The 18,423-nt window shown below is 49.4% G+C and overlaps 1 protein-coding gene across 1 annotated transcript; it reads right to left on the bottom strand.

Annotated features, from left to right (window-relative positions):
- Positions 1-584: 584 nt before the first annotated feature.
- On the bottom strand, positions 585-15,338 carry QPRT (quinolinate phosphoribosyltransferase). Its single transcript, XM_027527183.1, has 4 exons — positions 15,231-15,338; positions 2,011-2,546; positions 1,148-1,279; positions 585-1,075 (listed from the first exon to the last, which is right to left on the bottom strand). The coding sequence occupies exons 1-4, from the start codon at positions 15,241-15,243 to the stop codon at positions 857-859; spliced, it is 900 nt and encodes a 299-aa protein (XP_027382984.1). The 5' UTR covers positions 15,244-15,338; the 3' UTR covers positions 585-856.
- Positions 15,339-18,423: the final 3,085 nt, after the last annotated feature.

Raw genomic sequence — 18,423 nt, 5'->3', positions numbered from 1 at the left:
CGTGAAATACTTAGTCAGCAGTACAACGTGGGCATCAACCACTGGATATCAGACTGGGTCCACATATCCTCAAATATAAGACACCACTGATTGTAAAACACACATCACGTTGCGTCGCGTGCTCTGTCATGTCCGGCTCTGTGACCCCATGAACTGTAGCTCACCAAGCTCCTCTGTCCACGAGATTTTCCAGGTAAGAATACTGGAGTGGGTTGCCATTTCCTCCTCCAGGGGATCTTCCCAACCCAGCGATCAAACCCATGTCTCTTGCATCTCCTGCATCAGCAGGCAGATTTTTTTATGACTCCACCACCTGGGAAGCCCCAAAACACACACACTTAGTCAAAAAGAAAACTGTCAAACCATTCCTTTCTTAGTGCTTACAATTTCCATTTTATGCTTGTTGGAAGAGTTGTTTTGGACTAATTTCCACATAGATCGTAATCATGTTGTACCTACAAGCCACATGCATAGACCACAAGGGCTGTGTGACAACCCATGTCTGTCTGACAGGGCCCATTAGACGCTGTTAGTTAAAGGCAACTCCCGTGTGTGGAGGAAAAAAAAGTGCATCTTAGAACAGGTGAATGATGGCAATTTCTAACATTTACTGAGCATTTACTCTGTGCTAATTATGACCCCCAAGAAGTCCATGAGGTTGAGTAGACCCATTTTACAGATTAGGAAACTGAAGTGAGCAGAGAAGTCAGTCCTTCGCGGTCCCCCAGGCAGTGCGTGGCAGAGACGGCCTCAGCACAGTCTAACGCCAAAGTGTCCTGTTGGCCGCTGGACTTAAAGAAACCTCGAGGGTCCCATGAAACCACCTTATCCCGCTGCCTGGGTAGCCTCCTCGGCTTTAGGACCGGCGGGCATGGGGCACTGGAGTGGCCCCTTCAGCAAACAGCTTGAGGGAGAAATCGAGGGCCGGGGCCGCCTGCGTCAGCATCCCCAAAGAGATGACATCGATGTGGGGCCCACAGAACTGCGGGAGGTTGTCCAGCCTGACGCCCCCGCTGGCCTCCACACTCACACTGGGGAACTGGGCCTTCAGTGTGGCGGCCGTGGGGTGCAGCTCCTGCGGGACACGAACGGGGGAGAGGTGAGAGCCCCAACTCGGCCCCTCCCCAGAAAACCACCCCGGCCTCACCTCAGGCCTGAAGTTGTCCAGCAAGACGAGGTCCGCTCCTGCTTCGGCTGCCTCCACAGCCTCCTGCAGGCTGCTGCACTCCACCTCCACCTTCAGGGCGAAGTCAGCCGCCCGCCGCGCCGCCCGCACCGCCTGGCAGGCCAGAGGGGTGACAGTGAGACCGGGTGGCACCTGGCTCCCCAGGGCAAGTGAGCTGGGACTGCCACGCAAAAGGCTCCAGATAGATAATGAGCTTGGGGTTCATGGCAACCCACTCCCATATTCTTGCCTTGAGAATCCCACGGACAGGGAAGCCTGGTGGGCTACAGTCCATGGGGTGGCAAAGAGTCGAACATGACTGAGTGACTAACACTTGGGGTTCATGAGGAAACGGGGCATGGAAATGGCTTCTTGCACATTAGCACACACACATTAGGTGAAACCACATGAAATTACCATTTTTGTGAGGCAAAAAAGGCCAGATTCAGCACACTTTGGCATTTGGACCTGAGTTCAATCGACTCAGAATATTAAGACTCAAAGAGGTCTTCAAGCACAGTTTCACATAAAGGAAACAGGTCCAGGGAATTCGAGTGAACTGCCCAAGGTGGTAGAGTCATCAACACTGGCTTCCCAATAGTTCGTCCTTTGCCCTTGAGGATCATACCAACCAGCTGAAGAAGGCTGGAGAAGAAGCAAGTCCAACCCCTCCCTTCACAAATGGAACCTCTGAGGGGTCAAGGAGTCTCACATCCCCGTCCCCCGCCAGGCCATCACTGTTTCACCAAGGAGTGGCTGGGGGTCCCTGGTAGCGGGGAAGAACTGGGAGGGGGGCTGGGGTTGGAGCAGGGCCAGGGTAGGGGCTCAGCTGGACAGATAGACACCTTTTCCACACCACCAGCTGCCATGACATGGTTGTCCTTCACCATCACCAGCCCGCCAAGGTCGTAGCGGTGGGCGGCAGCCCCGCCCACTAGGAGCCCGTATTTCTCCACCAGCCGGAAGCCTGGTGTAGTCTTCCTCGTGCCTGCCACATGTCCAGCCCAGCCGGTCCCCCTGGCGGTCTCTACCGCAGCGGCAGCCATGCTGGCAACTCCGCTACAGCGGGCCAGCGTGTTAAGGGCCACCCGCTCCCCCAGCAGCAGGCAGTGGGCAGGGCCCCGGACCTCGGCCACCTTGGCCACAGGCACCAGCTTTGATCCCTCAGGGAGAAACCAGGAGACCTGGCAGTTGACTTGGGCAAAGATGGCATCAAAGAAGGGCCTCCCTGCCAGCACCCCTGGGGACTTGGCCCACAGCACCGCCTGCGAGGGGGCTGTCCCCGAGACCAAGGCCACGTAGTTGAGGCCTGGGCAGTCCTCTTGGAGCCAGCTGTCTGCCAGGGCGGCCAGAGTGGCAGGAGGCAGCAGATGCGCCAGGCCTGGGAGGGAAAGAGAGAGAACGGCATTACATGTTGGCTGCCTTTCTGATAGTCGGGTGATGGTCAAAATATTTAACAGCTGGCTGGATTGGGCACTAGCCAGTCAGGGTGAAGATCTGGGGGTCCTGGGAGAGGGGCTGAGGCATTGGGTAGGCCTTGTAAGCTGAACAAGGTTGCCAGATTGACTGAATGACACCTAGTTAAATTTATGTATGTATTTATTTTTGGCTGCACGGGGTCTTCATTGCTGTGTGCAATCTTTCTCTATGCAACAAGGAGCTACTCTCGAGTTACAGTGTGCAGGCACCACTGTGGTGGTTTCTTTTGTTGCAGATCATGGACTCCAGGGTGCTAGGGCTCATGTGAGATCTTCCAGGACCAGGGATCGAACCTGTGTCCCCTGCATTGGCAGGCGGATTCTTAACCACTGAACCACCAGGAAGTCCCCTAGTTAAATTTAAATTTCTGACAAACATCAAAGTTTTTTTTTAGTATAAATATATTCTAGGCAATATTTAGAACATGCTTACTCTTAAAAATTATCTGTCAGTTATCTGAGATTCAACTGAGTGCCCTGTATTGTATCTGGTAAACCCAGTGCTGGATCAACAGCTATTGTCAACTATAAGAGACATGCAGCCACCTAAAATGTCATTCTGCGGCTTTTCCATCTGCCTTGCATAGAAGGATGGGTTATTTATTAGCTGAAGCTCCCAGGAGAACATGAGCTGTATGTCTTTCCGACCCCTGTCTTCTCCATAGCACCAAGGATTTTAAAGCTGGAAGTTCAGCTTTTTATAGACGTGGGGACTGAGGACAGAAAGGAAAGGCAAGCCAACTGAGGTCACAAAGCAAACTGACAGCAGGGTGAGGCCAGCCGGGCCTCAGGGTCACGGGCATCTGCGCTTCACCTTTGCCTTCCAAAATGTGCCTTGTCTCTAGAGATGGAATTGTGTAAGGAGGAAAGAACATGGGGAGATTGTGTTTGAGCCTTTGCTTTTCGAGACAGAGCTTCAGGAGTGTGGGCGAGCCCTTTAAGCGTTAAGGACAAAGTGCTCTCTGAGGTCCTTACTGCTGGGCCCCTGTGTCTGTTGAAATGAGAGGGGTGACCACAGAATGGTGCAACACTGCCATCTGTTGGTCAAGAGAAGAACTACAGCCTCGTGGAGGGCGTCGTAGATGGACTTCGCTTGAAGCGGGCAGAGGTGACAATTCGATAGCCTCTAAAGGGGGTTGTTTAGTTTTGTTTCCCCTACTTTCACTCCAAGTTGAAGATTTTGTTTTTTGGCCACGCCACATGTGGGGATCTTAGTCTGCCCCCACCCCCACCCCCACAGGAATTGAATCCATACCCCTGCACTGGGAGCATGGAATCTTAACCACTGGACCACCAGGAAGTCCTGCTCCAAGTTGAAGTTTAAGGCCAGACGGTCTGGCTTGCTCTACTCTCAGAAGGTGCATACCTGCTCAGTCGCTCTGTTGTGTCTGACTCTTTGTGACCCCAAGGACTGTAGCCTGCCAGATTCCTCTGTCCATGGAATTTTCCAGGCAAGAATACTGGAGTGGGTTGCCATCTCCTGCCTTGGCAGGTGGATTCTTTACCACCCAGCCATCTGGGAAGCCCAAGGCCCTTCTTTTTCAGCATTTCTTTCCCAAAACTAAGCACCTGCCCCTCCCCACCCCAGCCACAGATCGTGCTTGCGCCTGACCTTCCTTCCCCACGTTCTTCTCTGCAACGACCCAAGTGGCTTCCCATTCCCTCCTCAGAACCAGCTGTGGCCTGGCCAGGTGCTGGGAACAAAGTCAATGAAAAAGACATAGTCCTGCCTCCACCATTCACGATCCAGCCAGGCAAAAGGCCAGTGAACAAAGAGCAGAGGTGGATGCAAAGGCCCACACTCCATTCAGACCCAGGTGCCATGATGTTTACTTTATAAAGTGAATTTGAATTTTTGGACTGGTGAGTATCAGATAAACAAACTGTGATGCATGTATACAATGGAATTCGACTTGGCAATGAAAAAAGAGATGAACTACTGATACACCCACCACACACATCTCAAATGCAGTATTCTAAGTAAAGAAGCCAGATTCAAAAAACGACACGCTGGGACTTCCCTGGTGGCCCAGTGGTTAAGAATTTGCCTTCCAATGCAGGGGACCCTGAATGCTGTGACAAAAACCCAGCACAGCCAAAAAAAAAAAAAATGTGACATGTTATTTGAGTCCATCTATGTAACCATGTTCTTGAAAAAGCAAAATGACGCAACAGAGAACAGAACAGGGGTTGCCTGACGGTGGGGAAGGGGCTGCCCATAAAGGGAGCAGCACCCAGTTTGGGGATGTGATTGAACTAGCCTAGATTTTGTCTGTGATGGTGGCTACAGTACTGATGCATTTGTCATGACTCACAGAAGTTGACACAGGAAAGGGTGAATTTTACTCTGGTTATACCTCGTTAAACCTGACTTTAAAAATCAAACCGTAAAAATGGAAATTTAAGTGGATCGCTCTCCTGCTTAAAGCCTCACTTTCATTGTATTCGTGCAAGCTCTCTTGACTTCTTTCCATTTTTCATTTATTCTTTGGACAAATCCTTGCTGAGTACTTGCTCCGTGCCAGGTACTAACTGCTGGGTAGCAGAATGGGCAGCTCTTTCTCTTACCTTTCAGGCCTTCGCCTATGCTATTCTGAGGTTGTTACTGCCTCCTGAAGTCCCTTTCTTCACCCTCGCCCCAGACTCCCCCTTCACTTCTCAGTCCTCTTCAGATCTTCCCTTAGACATCACTTCCTTGGCAGGGGGCTCTCATAGACCGCCTAAGCCGGGTCACGTGCTCACCCAGCTCCTTGTTCATCCATCAATGTCATCTTCTGCTGGTGTTTTCTCCCTGGGGCCAAGAGGTCCACTGAATTTTCTGCTATAGCCCAAGTGCCTGGCACGCTGACCCAAACAAGTGTGCGGCTTGTATATTGACAATTTCATATTATTTTTAAATTTTATTTATTTATTTTTGGCTGCACTGGGTTTTCGTTGCTGCAAAGGCTTTTCTCTAGTTGTGCCTCAGAGGCTTCTCATTGCAGTGGCTTCCCTCGGTGTGGAGTATGAGCTCCAGGGCGGTGGGCTTCAATAGTTGTTGGCCCGAGGACTTAATTGCCCCCAAGGAATGCGGAATCTTCCCAGACCAGAGATCAAACTCGTCATGTCTCCTGCATTGGCAGGCAGATTCTTAACCACTGGACCGCCAGGTAAGTCCAGTTTCACATTATTTTTATCTTTTGGTCATGCGAAAGGCATGTGGGACCTTAATTCCCCCACTGGGAATCAAACTTACACCCCATTGGCAGCGCCTAGTCTTAACCACTGGACCGCCAGGGAAGTCCCCTTATATTGTTTAGTTTGAAACTAAGTGTTTAATGATACTTATCTGAGCAGAGAGGTGGCACAGTGGAAGGAATCAGAGCCCAGACTCCAGGACCAGTCAGTATGGGTTCCAATACTGCTTCTATTACATTTAACTAAGTAATCCTGGGCAGGTGGCTCTACCTTTCAGGGGACCTTCTGTGTCCCAACTGTAATGGGAATAACACTGATAACCCCATAGACTTGTTATGAAAATTCAGGTAGTTTATATTTCTAACACCCTCAAGAACACAAAGGAAATTCCACCCTGCATATTCACTGGAAGCACTGATGCTGAAGCTTCAATACTTTGGCCACAGGATGTGAAGAGCTGATTCACTGGAAAAGACTCTGATGCTGGGAAAGATTGAAGGTGGGAGAAGAGGGCGACAGAGGATGAGACTGTTGGATGGCATCACAGACTCAGTGGACATGAAATTGAGCAAGCTCCGGGAGATGCTGAAGGACAAGGAAGCCTGGCATGCTGTAGTCCATGGGGTTGCAGAGTCAGACATGACTGAGTGACTGAACAACAGCAGGGACACTGGCACACAGTAGGTGTGTTAGCTGATGGGATGAATGAAGCATTTACCAAGAGCGAAAAGGAAGAAATGACTAAATGTCCCTGAGGAAGCGGGGAGCTTCAGTGGTCATGAAGCTCATGACATGACATGAAGGTCATTTAAGCTCATCACTTAAAGGATGAGTCATGTTTGCCAGGCAGCGGTGAGGAGGTGGGGAGGAGGGAGGGCAAGACACTTCGCACTAAAAGAGCAAGTGCTCAAGGTTCAGAAGCAAGAAGATAAAGGAGGTGAGGGAGGGCTGTGGAGGACTCATGGGAGAAATGTCTCGAGCTTGAGGCCAGAGTGAAAAAGGGGCTAAACCAATTAGCGGAGAACTTTGGACAAATCCTGGGAGCCATCATAGAATTTTAAAGGAGGGAATGGTATGATTATGACTGAGTTCTAGAAAGGTCACTTCAGCCATTAACTGGAGACGGGTTGGGAGGCAAAAGGAGGCTGGGGCAACTGGCCAGACAGAAAGTGAGGAAGCCCTGAACTGGGCAGAAACCAATGGAAGAGCCGGGGCGGGGTTGGGGCAAATGGAAGATTGTTTCTGAGGCAGAAGCCACGTGGTCACGGGAAGTGAGGGGTGGGGTACGGAAGTTGGGAAAGGAGGGCCCTCCCCCTGGGCTGCACGTCGGAATCCCCTGGGAGCTTTCTGGACTCTGCTGCTCAGGTCCATCCCAGATCAATCGAATCAAAATCTTTCCAGGGCGGTTCCCATGAACCCAAGTTTTGGAAATGCTCCCTGTGGGATTCAGATGCACAGAAAGGTTAAGAACCTGTGCTCACACAAACCCACCTGTTGTATACCTTGGTTTATATAAAACACCCAGCAAAGGTGAATGGAGAGAGACAAGACATCAGATGAGTGATTGTCTGGGGCCGAAAATTAAACAACATGGGATCTTACTGGGGCGATGGAAATGGTCTGGTGATGGTGGCATCACTTGGTCAATGTACCAAAAAGCTTTGAATTGTTGTCTACTTAAATAAAAACAAGAACCAATACTCTGCCAAAAGGCAGGAATCATTTTGCAACCCTAGTAACCCAGTGGATCCAGGGATTGGATCAAAAGCCAACATCAAGAGGAAAGTCAACCAGATACTGGGCACTCCAGAAAGAACACCCCTCAACCTGTGGAATATTCTTGCCAAAATAGCTGAACCAGAGTCAGATCACACTTCTAATGCAACCACCAATTCACAAGAAAACCAGAAGACAGAACAATGTTTTAAACCATACCACTGGGATACAGCCAGCCAAATTCAGACCATAGGAAAGATAGCCCAATTCAGTTGTGTCTGTCTCTTTGGAGCCCTATGGGACTATAGCTCACCAGGCTCCTGTGTCCATGGGATTCTCTAGGCAAGAATACTGGAGTGGGTTACCATACCCTCCCCCAGAGGATTTTCCCAAACCCAGGATCCAACCTGAGTCTCTTACAGTCTCCTGCATTGGCCAGAGTGTTCTTTACCACTAGCGCCACCCATACATTGCAAGGAAAACCAAAGATTAAAAGAATCTAAACCACATACTGCTGCTGCTGCTGCTAAGTTGCCTCAGTTGTGTCCAACTCTGTGCGACCCCATAGAGGGCAGCCCACTAGGCTCCTCTGTCCCTGGGATTCTCCAGGCAAGAATACTGGAGTGGGTTGCCATTTCCTTCTCCAATGCATGAAAGTGAAAAGTGAAAGTGAAGTCGCTCAGTCGTGCCCGACTCTTAGCAACCCAATAGACTGGAGCCTACCATGCTCCTCCATCCATGGGATTTTCCAGGCAAGAGTACTGGAGTGAGGTGCCATTGCCTTCTCCAAACCACATACTAACCTGTCACAATGGATCTTATTTGGATCCTACTTCAAACAAACAAATTGAAATCAAATTAGAACATTTACAAAACAGTTGAAAATCTGAACACTGACTGGGTATTTGGTAACATTAAGGAAATATTTTTTTGAATCGGGTTATGGTTGTGATCCAAAAATGTATATTTAAAAAACAATTTAAAAATAACAAAGTACTGAGATATTTATGTATGGAAATATTTGAGAGCTGGGTTTCCTTTAAGATGGTCTTGGAAGTTAGAAATTAAAGGGTATGGGGACTTCCCTGGCAGTCCAGTGGTTAAGACTCCATCCTTTCCCTGCAAGGGGAACAGGTTCAATCCCTGGTCAAGGAACTAAGAGCCTACATGTGGAGCGGCATCACCAAAAGGGTGGGGGAGTATGGATGGGACTAGATTGGCCAAAAGTTGGTGGTTGTTGAAGCTGGATGATGGGTATGTGAGAATTCATCATACTTTTCTATCTACCTTGTGTACATTTGAAATTTCTCTATAATGAAAAAGTAAAACAAATAGATAACAATGGAAAGGAGAGAGAGGACCTTCGCTTAGGATAAGGTCAAGGAAATTTTTTGGGAGGATGAATAGAGCAGTGATTCTCAACCTTGGCTACACAATGGAATTATCCAGAGAGCTGTGCCAAATGTATATAATGTTTTGGCCCCACCCCCAGAGATTCTAATGTAACTGGTCTGGAATGTGGTAGCTTAATTCTAACTCAGAATTGAGAGCTTCTGAACCATAGGACGAGAACCTGTGTGACTATTATACCTTGGTGAGTACCACATGCCTGGCACTTGCAATATATGTGTGTGGTGTGCTGTGCTTAGTCACTATCTTTGCAACCACATGAACTGTAGCCTGCCAGGTTCTTCTGTCCGTGGGGATTCTCCAGGCAAGAATACTGGAGTGGGTTGCTATGCCCTTCTCCAGGGGATCTTCCCAACCCAGGGATCGAACCCAGGTCTCCCGCATTGCAGGTGGATTCTTTATAGACTGAGCTTCCAGGGAAGCCCAAGAATACTGGAGTGGGTAGCCTATCGTTTCTCCAGGGGAACTTCCTGACTCAGGAATCAAACTGAGGTCTCCTGCATTGCAGGCAGATTCTTTAACCAGCTGAGCTACCTGGGAAGCCTACATATATATATATATACACAAAGTCAAATTCTACTTACTGCCCTTCTTCATGATAGAGGTCACTAAGACAGAGAATCTAGGTTCAGAAATGCAAAGGGAAATTACCTAAAGAACAGAGCTAGAGAATGGGACTTCCCTGGTGGCCCACTGGTTAGGACTCTGTGCTTTCACTGCAAAGGGCCTGGTTTCAGTCCCTGGTTGGGGAACTAAGATCCCGTAGGCCATGCCTTCCAGCAAAACAAAACAAAAAATTTAGAAGAAAAGAAAAGAAAATGACCAGCGTGGACCCTGGTCTTCCCTGTCCAAAGAAGGTAGTTTTAGCTTTAGAACCACACTGCCTCCTCCAGCAGGGCTTCCTGTCTGGCTCTCTTAGGCAAGATCAGCCATTGTAAATGCAGAATGTTCCTGAAAAACAAATAAATACATCTGGATTTCGTTAAGCCCCAACTCTCTTGTGCATTTCGAACAACAGAAATTCCTGTGGGGAGCTTTGAAAATAAGGCTCTCCTAATTAGCTGCTGAAGCTGAAAGGAACTGCACAAGAGAAGTAGGCTGTTTTTGCAGCTGCCTGAGCAGAAGTTGCAGCACTGAGGAAACAGCTGTAAGCCCTGTCTGTCCCCTTTTTATCCTAGCTGTTGTTCTATGTAAATAGTTTCTCAAGACACCTGGACTTCAGAGATTATAGTGTGACCATGTGAGGTATCACCTTGATCTCTCAAGGCAATACTTTCTTCATTGGTTATTCAAGAATTTTTTTTTTAATATTGGCATCTCTGGGACTCCCCTGATAGTACAGTGTTAAGACTCTGTGCTTCCACTGCAGGGGGAGAGGATTCAAAAAAACTGGCATCTCTGTTTTTGAGGGAATCTGAAGCATCTGGGCGGAGATGGGGGGTAGGGGGTAGGGCTTCCCAGGTGGCACTAGATGTAAAGAATCCACCTGCCTCTTGCTGGACGCAAGAGATGAGGGTTCGATCCCTAAGTCAGAAAGATCTCCTGGAGGAGGAAATGGCAACCCACTTGAGTATTCTTGCCTGGGAAATCTCAGGGATGGAGGAGCATGGTAGGCTCCAGTCCATGGGGTCGCTAAGAGTCGGGCAGGACTGAACTGAGCATGCACACACACAAAGCATCTGGGGAAATTTCCTGCATTTCTCTCTATACAAATAATGTAAAAAGATGCAGATAAACTGAAGACTCTGGCAGAATATTTGAAGATTCCTCCTCCCTCCTCCCACCACTGGCACTTTTGCTGTTCTCATCTGGATTCTGGATTGTTGACTGATTTTTTTTTTTAAACTTTCCTCACTCTTTTATTTGGCTGCATCAGGTCTTAATTGCGCTGGGTCTTAATTATGGCAGCACTTGCCACCTTCTGTTCTAGGACACAAACCTCTCTATGGGTGCACAGGCTCTGGAATGCTTGGCTCAGTAGTTGTGGCGAACGGGCTTAGCTGCTCCAACCGATGTGGAATCTTAGTTTCCCCGACCAGGGATCAAACCAGCATTCCATGCATTCCAAGGTGGATTCTTAACCTCTGGACCACCAGAGAATCCCTATTAACTCATTTTTCTATGTTGCCCTAACTGGCCAGTGGCTTGGTACCAAGAGGGAATGGGCTAGAATCAGAGCTCGCATCCCTGCATCTTTCTTCCTCTCATGTAATAAGTACTTGATCATGCTTTTGATGAACCGGCACAAAGGCAGGTTCTACAAATGCACGTAAGACAAATACCACAAGTTTTTGTTCTTAATTTGATATGTGACCGGGTGTAACCATGTGTAACCATGTGGCTTGTACTTGGAACAACAGTGACTTATATGAGGCTGAAAAAATGTTCCAGCTAAAAGCAAGTGATGATGGTTTTCCCCAACTGACTGGAAAAAAATTTTAAATAGATGTCAGTTTTAAAGGTTTTGCATTTATAGGTTTTTCTTAAAACTCTGATGCCTGCTACCACTTGTCTATAATAGAATCTGAAGTGACACCGTGTATAATAAGAATAACAGCTAACACATATGGTCCTTCCCTAGCCCTGTTCCAAGCATTTTCTACATATTAATACATTTAATCCTCCCAACAACACTCATAAGGTAGGTACTATTATTATCCCCCTGTTACAGATAAGGAAACTGAGGCACTGAATAAGAAAGTAATTTGCCCAAAGTTCACACAGCTCCGAAGTGTGTGAAGGCAGGATAAGTCTAGGCAGGCTGACCCAGAGTCCCCTCACTTATCCCACCTTATCACATAATTCGCTAAATTATTTTTAAATTATTATATATTTATCATATCACTATCCACAGAATTCTATAAGCCAATCCAGGGATCCAGCGTTCTGTCCCTGGGGCGGTAAGAATAGCCTGCGTGGGGGGCAGGGGCGGGCTTGGTCGGAAATGCCTGATTTGAATCCCGGCTCCATCACCTACAGGCTGGGTGACCTTAGGCAATTTCCTAACCTCCCTGAGAGTCAGTTTCATGAAAAAAGTACAGGGTTACAATGAGGAGGAAATGGGCGGCTCACGTTAAGGGCCTGAGCCAATGCCCACCCAGCTGGTGTCGTTGAACCCAGGTGTCTGACTCTGGCAGCTTTGTTCTCCCATCTATTTATTTGTTGATCCATTTGGCAAACACCAGATGGAGACAGAGGCTGGTTAGCACCTCGGCTTCCAGAAGTTTTCTTTTCCCCTTCTCTCCCTAGAGAGGCGAAATGACCAGAGCCAGAGGGGATTGCCCATCACACAAGTGGTAAAACGATCTACAGACCTTCAGACAAGGAGAGGAGACCTGTTGTTAAGGAGATGGCTGGCTCTGAGAATAGGCTGGGGCTAGATGGGCAGAGGAAGGCCTGAGGCTTATGGAGCCGAAGGTGCACAGGGTGAGAGAGAGCTGAGTGGGAGGAAGAGGCCAGACTGAGCAGGCCCTGAATAACAGGAAGCAGTTAGGGTCTCACTTAACAGGCAATGGCAGATCCATCAAACTTTTGATCTGAAGTCACATGATGAAAAATGCACTTTTAAGTTTCCGTGTGCAAGTTGTACCTAGGATTCTTTTTTTTTTCCTTTAAGATTTTAAAAAAATATTTATTTATTTATTTAAATAAATGCTGTGCCAGGTCTTAGTTGCAGCCCCGCCTCCACCCCACCCCACCCCACCCCACCCCTGCTGGGATCTTTGATCTTCACTGTGACAAGTGAGATCTTTTTAGTTTTGGCATGTGGGATATTTAGCTGTGGCGTGTGGGATCTAGTTCCCTGACCAGGGATCAAACCTAGGCCCCCTACATTGGGAGCCTAGAGTCTTAGCCACTGGACCACCTGGGAAGTCTCACGCCTAGGGTTCTTGAAAGATGTAATGTGCTTAATCTCTCAGTTGTGTCTGACTCTGCAACCTCGTGGACTGTAACCCGCCAGATTCCTCTGTCCATGGAATTCTCCAGGCAAGAATACTGGAGAGGGTTGTCACGCCCTCCTCCAGAGATCTTCCCAACCCAGGGATTGAACCCAGGTCTCCCACATTGCAGGCAGATTCTTTACTGTCTGAGCCACCTGGGAAACCCTGAAAGATATAAGTTGCAAGACTATTGCAACAGCGTAGGCAAGGAAGCAGTGAACCAAGATAAAGGGTAAAGGGAGAGCATCTGTTTACAGGGACTGCCTCCTGCACTCCACACCCCAAGACCTGGGAATCTCCCCCTGCTCACACTTGGGCCACCAGCCTGCCATCTGCTTCTTCTTCTTTTAAAATTTGGCTGTGCCGGGTCTTGGTCACTGCAGGGTGTGGGATCTTTAGTTGCAGTATGCAGGATCTTGTTCCCTGACCAGGGACCGAACCAAGGTCCCCTGCATTGGGAGCACAGTCTTGGCCCCTGGACCACCAGGGAAGTCCCAGCCTGCCATCTGCTTTTGGCCCAACTCTGTCCTCGCCCCTCCTCTCCTCTGCGTCCCCAGCCTTTGCCTCACCCCACTGATCTGACTACTCCCTCCTGGCTTAACTTCCGGTCAGTGATCTCAGCACCAACCCTTCTGGCTTGGTTAAACATCAGTGTCATCACATGTGTGAAGGCCGCCACTCAGAGGAAGGCTCCCCCAGAGGGAGGCAGGACGGGAAGGACGTGGAGGTAAATCCATAGGACACAGCAACTGTCTGGATATTGGGGTTCAAGGGAGAGGGAGCTGTCAAAGGTGACCCTGAGGTTTCCGGTCTGAGTGGGAAGCTGGTGAGACATGAACAGAAATGGAGCTGGTGGCACCAGAGGAGTTTGAGTTGACAATCCAAGCACATATCCCCAGAATGGAACTGGAACCTGGGTGGTCTCGGAGCTGGAGAGACGATTGTAAGGACCAACATCATCACCAGTGTAACTGCACTGAGTGATCTCAGTACCAGGCGCCTGATGTGTATTATCTCATGTAATCCTTGCCACAACCTGAGGGTAGGCACTGTTTACTCTTGACCCAATGGGGAAATCGAGGCACAGCGAGGCTAAGCATCTTGTTCAAGGTCACACAACTAGCTGGTGGCAGGGATGGGACCTGAACCCCAGCTCTCACTCTGAGATCATTTCTTTAAAAAAAAATAATAATTTGTTTATTTGCTTAATTTTGGTTGCACTGGGTCTTTGTTGCTGCACACCAGCTTTCTATAGTTGCAGTGAGTGGGGTCTACTCTTGGTTGCAGCGCACAGGCTTCTCACTGCGGCGGCTTCTCTTGTTGGGAGCACAGGCTCTAGGCCCACAGGCTTCAGTAGCTGCAGCACGCAGGCTCATAGCTACGGGCACACAGAGTTTAGGAGCCCGAGGCATGTGGGATCTTCCCAGATCAGGGATCGACGCCGTGTTCCCTGCATTGGCAGGTGGATTCCTATCCACTGTACCATCAGGTAAGTCCTCTGAGATAATTTCTAAACTGAGAACTGGTCTTGACCCCCCAGGAGCTGCTTCCACGGCCAAGCCAGAGGGCCCAGGGGAGGGAGGCCAGAGCTGGGGAAGGAGAAGGCTGGGGAGAGGACTGTGAAGCTGCAGGGAGCCCTCCATGTTCCTGTCACTCCCTGCCCCCATCCCCAACCTCAGGAGCAGGAAACTATTAATAGTATTATCATTTTGCTGATACAAGGAAATGGGACCCTGAGACCTCAAGTGACTGGCTCAAGGTCACACAGCCTATTCCTAGTGGAGCTTGGATTCGAACAAGAGGCTTTTTGACTCCAAAGCCTAGCCTGTACCATCCTGCATCCAGCCTCCTCCGGGCATCACTCCTCACATGCGTTCGAATCCCAGGACTCACAGGACTCAGGCCCCCTCCCCCGCCCTCACGGTGCATGGGATAGGACTTTGCCTCACTCCTCCAGAGTTGTTAGTGAGAGGCAAAGTCCGGAACTGCTCCAGCCTCCCACTACCCTGCACCTTCAGCACCCCCAAAGATGTGGCCACTTCCAGGCCATCCCTGAATTTCCCAGAGCTCAAGCCCCTTTCTTCCCCAGAGCTCAACTTGGGACCCGTGGTGGAGAGAGAAACTAGAGTGAGAAGAGGCCTTTGGAGGGCAGAAAAGAGTGCTTGGGGTCAGAGAGGCTGGAGGGAGACAGGGGTAGGTAAGAGAGTAGCTGGGGACCAGCGGAGACTCATCTTGGAGGGGGAAGGCTGAGGACGGAGGTGAGATGGGATGCAGGGATGGGCAGAAGAGGGGCAGAGGGTGGTTCAGGGACACAGAGGAGAGAGGTCTGGGAGGCTTCTTTACCTTCAGGGTCCATGAGAGCTTGGAGCTGGCCGACTGGTGTGTCCACTGCTGGATCCAATGTTTGGAGAGGCCGGAAGCTGGGGGTGGGGCTGCCAGAGGGAGGTGGGTGGGGCCAGTCTGACCAGCCCCGTCACCCGACCAGAGCCCTGCCCCAGTCTGGGGCTCCCTCCTGCCTCCAGGACACTCAGACACAGCTCAGAAGTCCTCTCCTCTTTGAGCAGAGGGTTCCTATTCTTGCCAGTCACCAGCCTCCCCAGCCCTGCCCCAGGGCCTGTGGTCCCTCTGAGGGCTGGACAGCGTTTTTATAAATAATAATAATAATAATAATTTTATTTATTTATTTTTGGCTGTGCTGGGTGTTCGTTGTGGTGAGCGGGGTCTAGTCTCTAGTTTCACTGCATGGGCTTATTGCGGTGGCTTCTCTTGTTGCAGGGCTCGGGCTCTAGGGCACATGGGCTCAGTTGTTGTGGTACACGGGCTTAGTTGCTCCTCCCCGTGTGGGATCTTCCCAGATCCAGGATCAAACCCGTGTCTCCTGCATTGGCAGGTGGGTTCTTTATTAATACCATTGAGCCACCCGGGAAGCCCCTGGAGAGCCTTTCTGATGGTGCACTGGGGAGATCCTACGTCCACCCTTTTTGATCTCAGATACCTCTTGACCTTTTTCTGTTCCTCCATTTCCTTAGCTGTAAAATGGGGTGATACCATCCTCATGGTTTCAGCTGAGACTCAAGTGAAAAACTTCACGGGTGACACAGAGTAGAAACTCAGCATATAGCCACTTCCCTTCCCTTCCTTCTTCCCAAAGTACTTTCAGGCCCCCAAACAGATTAGAGCCGGGCTTCTGAACAATAAAACCAGGAAACTGCCAATTATGGTACTGGGACTTCAGGCAGGTTCCTGTTCCAGAAGTGCTGGAGATTCCAATTCTTCATTGGAACCACCTGCTAAGGTTGCTGGGACCATTGACTGATTGCTAGACCCTGGCCTCTTCCCAGACTTCTCTGATTTCTGCCTCTGCAGCACTCGACCCCAGCAGGACCTGGACTCACATGAGGCAAGCAAGGGTCCTGCGGCACAAAACGGAAAGAGCTCAAGCTCGAGCTCCATTGTTGCACTTCCGTCCTTGCTTGCCTCTCTCTAGTCCAGGCTAGCTCCTGACAGCCCTTCTTCGAACCATTTCTCCCTTTTTTTCCCCTAGACGTCATTTTCTCTTGGTTTCTCTCCTCGAGGCTCTCTTCTGTCTCCTGCAGATCCTTCTTCCTCAAATTGTGGTGTCCCCTCAGTGTGGTGAGGACTGTTCCTCTTTCCCTCCTGGCGAGCATACATGCTAAGTCGCTTCAGTCGTGTCCAACTTTGCGACGCTATGGACTGTAGCCCGCCAGGCTCCTCTGTCCATGGGATTCTCCAGGCAAGAATACTGCAGTGGGTTGCTGTGCCCTCTTCTAGGGGAATCTTCCTGACCCAGGGATTGAACTCGTGTCTCTTCCTGCATTGGCAGGCAGATTCTTTACCACTCCCACCACCTGGGAAGCCCCTTCCCTCCTGAGTACACAGCTAAACTACATTTCCCAGCCCCCCAGGAAAAGAGACCACCATGTGACTGAATTCTGTCTGGTGGAATGTGAGCAAAAATGATACAGGCCCCTTCCAGTCTTCCCATTATCCTCCCTAGGAATGGCAGAGCCATAAGATAGAAGGAGCCTGGGTCCCTGAGTAACCTCGTGGAAGGTTGCCCTCCAAATACCAACACTAAATTGTTGCATAAGCAAGAAAAAGCTTCTTTTGAGTTCTACCCCTGAGATTTGGCAGTTGCTTATTAATAGCAATTAGCTTGCCCTAACACAAGAATATTCTCTCCACAGCTCTCTCCTTTTCTCATTCTACACAATGAATGATAGTTTATGCATTTATCCATCAGTGCCATTATTTAAATTGCTATGCAAACTCAGATGACTCTTTATTCTCCAGCTCTGATCCCTCCAAAATTTCAGGTCTCTACTTCTAATATCCCTCCTGACAGTTCTAAAAACAAACTCATGGAGAGTTCCCTGGTCACTAGTGGTTAGGATTCAGCATTTTCACTGCGGTGGCCTGGGGTTCAATTCCCCTGGTTGGGGAATTGATGTCCTACAAGCTGTGCAGAGCAGCCAAAATATAAATAAATACATAAGTACATAAATACATAAGTACATAAATACTCATGTTTTCTCCCCAAACTGCTCATCTCTCTGCATTTTCACATAATTATGTCAGCATCTTTGTCTCCCAAGACAGAAACCTTGGAGTTTAACCTCATTCTTCCTCCTGACTATCATCTCAATAGTCAATTAGTTCTACACATCTTATTCTCTGGATAAATATATTTCAAGCCTGACCTCTTCTTTTGCCTTAGACCAAACTCCCACCCTATCTAACTTGAACTAGGCTGATACTCCCATCTCCGGTCGCACTGCCTTCAGGCCGTGCTCCTGGATGCCAGTTTCAGTCAAAAAACCGATCTGGCTCCTCCTCACAGCGGGGACGCCCCCACCCTTTCTCTCTGGGTGTGCATCTCTGCCTTGCTTCTGTGTTAACTAAACAAACTGTCTCTCCACGTGCTCTCCCACTTATTGTTGTGCTATGTCTCTAATAATTAACTTTGTACCTGCAAAAGACAAAGTCAAAAGACATCTGATCCTGCCATGGCTTACATGAAAAACATTGTTTGCTCATTCTTTCATTCATTTGCTCCTCCATTCAGTAAACACATATTAGGTAAGCATGCCAGGCTCCAGAATCTGGAGTCATAAAGACGACAGGAACAGGGGACACCTTCGCATGATGACAGCCCAGTTGTTCCTACTGTCACTTGAGGCACTGTTGGAGTGGAGGAGCAACCCTTTGCTGGGCATGGAGGCAGCTAGGGCGGCTTCACAAAGGCGGTGACATTTGAGCAACATCTTGATGGTTAAGAGGAGGTTGGAGGGAAGTCAAGATGCGTGTGGGGTGGGCAAGACGGGGTGTGGGCGGGCTTCAGGCAGAGCGTGCGCAAATGCAGGAGTGAGTATGTGGCCCTCTCCATGTCTGGGAGCATTGGGGATCTGGGCCATGGTCTGGCTCGCTGTCCTGAAGACATGAGCTGGGCAGGCAGGTTTGATAAGCACCCCAGGTCTGGCCATGGCCTGGCTAGCTGTCCTGAAGACACCCACTG

Source organism: Bos indicus x Bos taurus, chromosome 25, assembly GCF_003369695.1.
Source record: "Bos indicus x Bos taurus breed Angus x Brahman F1 hybrid chromosome 25, Bos_hybrid_MaternalHap_v2.0, whole genome shotgun sequence".
NCBI classification, from domain to species: Eukaryota; Metazoa; Chordata; class Mammalia; order Artiodactyla; family Bovidae; genus Bos; species Bos indicus x Bos taurus.
This window is presented reverse-complemented; position numbering and strand designations above follow the sequence as displayed.

Bases quoted from the DNA above. Each gene is read 5' to 3' on its own strand.
- QPRT (XM_027527183.1), bottom strand. The intron at 1,280-2,010 runs GTGTCTATCTGT...CTGGCCTGCCAG, and splicing joins CAGCTGGTGGTGTGGAAAAG to GCGGTGCGGGCGGCGCGGCG. The intron at 1,076-1,147 runs GTGAGGCCGGGG...CGTGTCCCGCAG, and splicing joins TGGACAACTTCAGGCCTGAG to GAGCTGCACCCCACGGCCGC.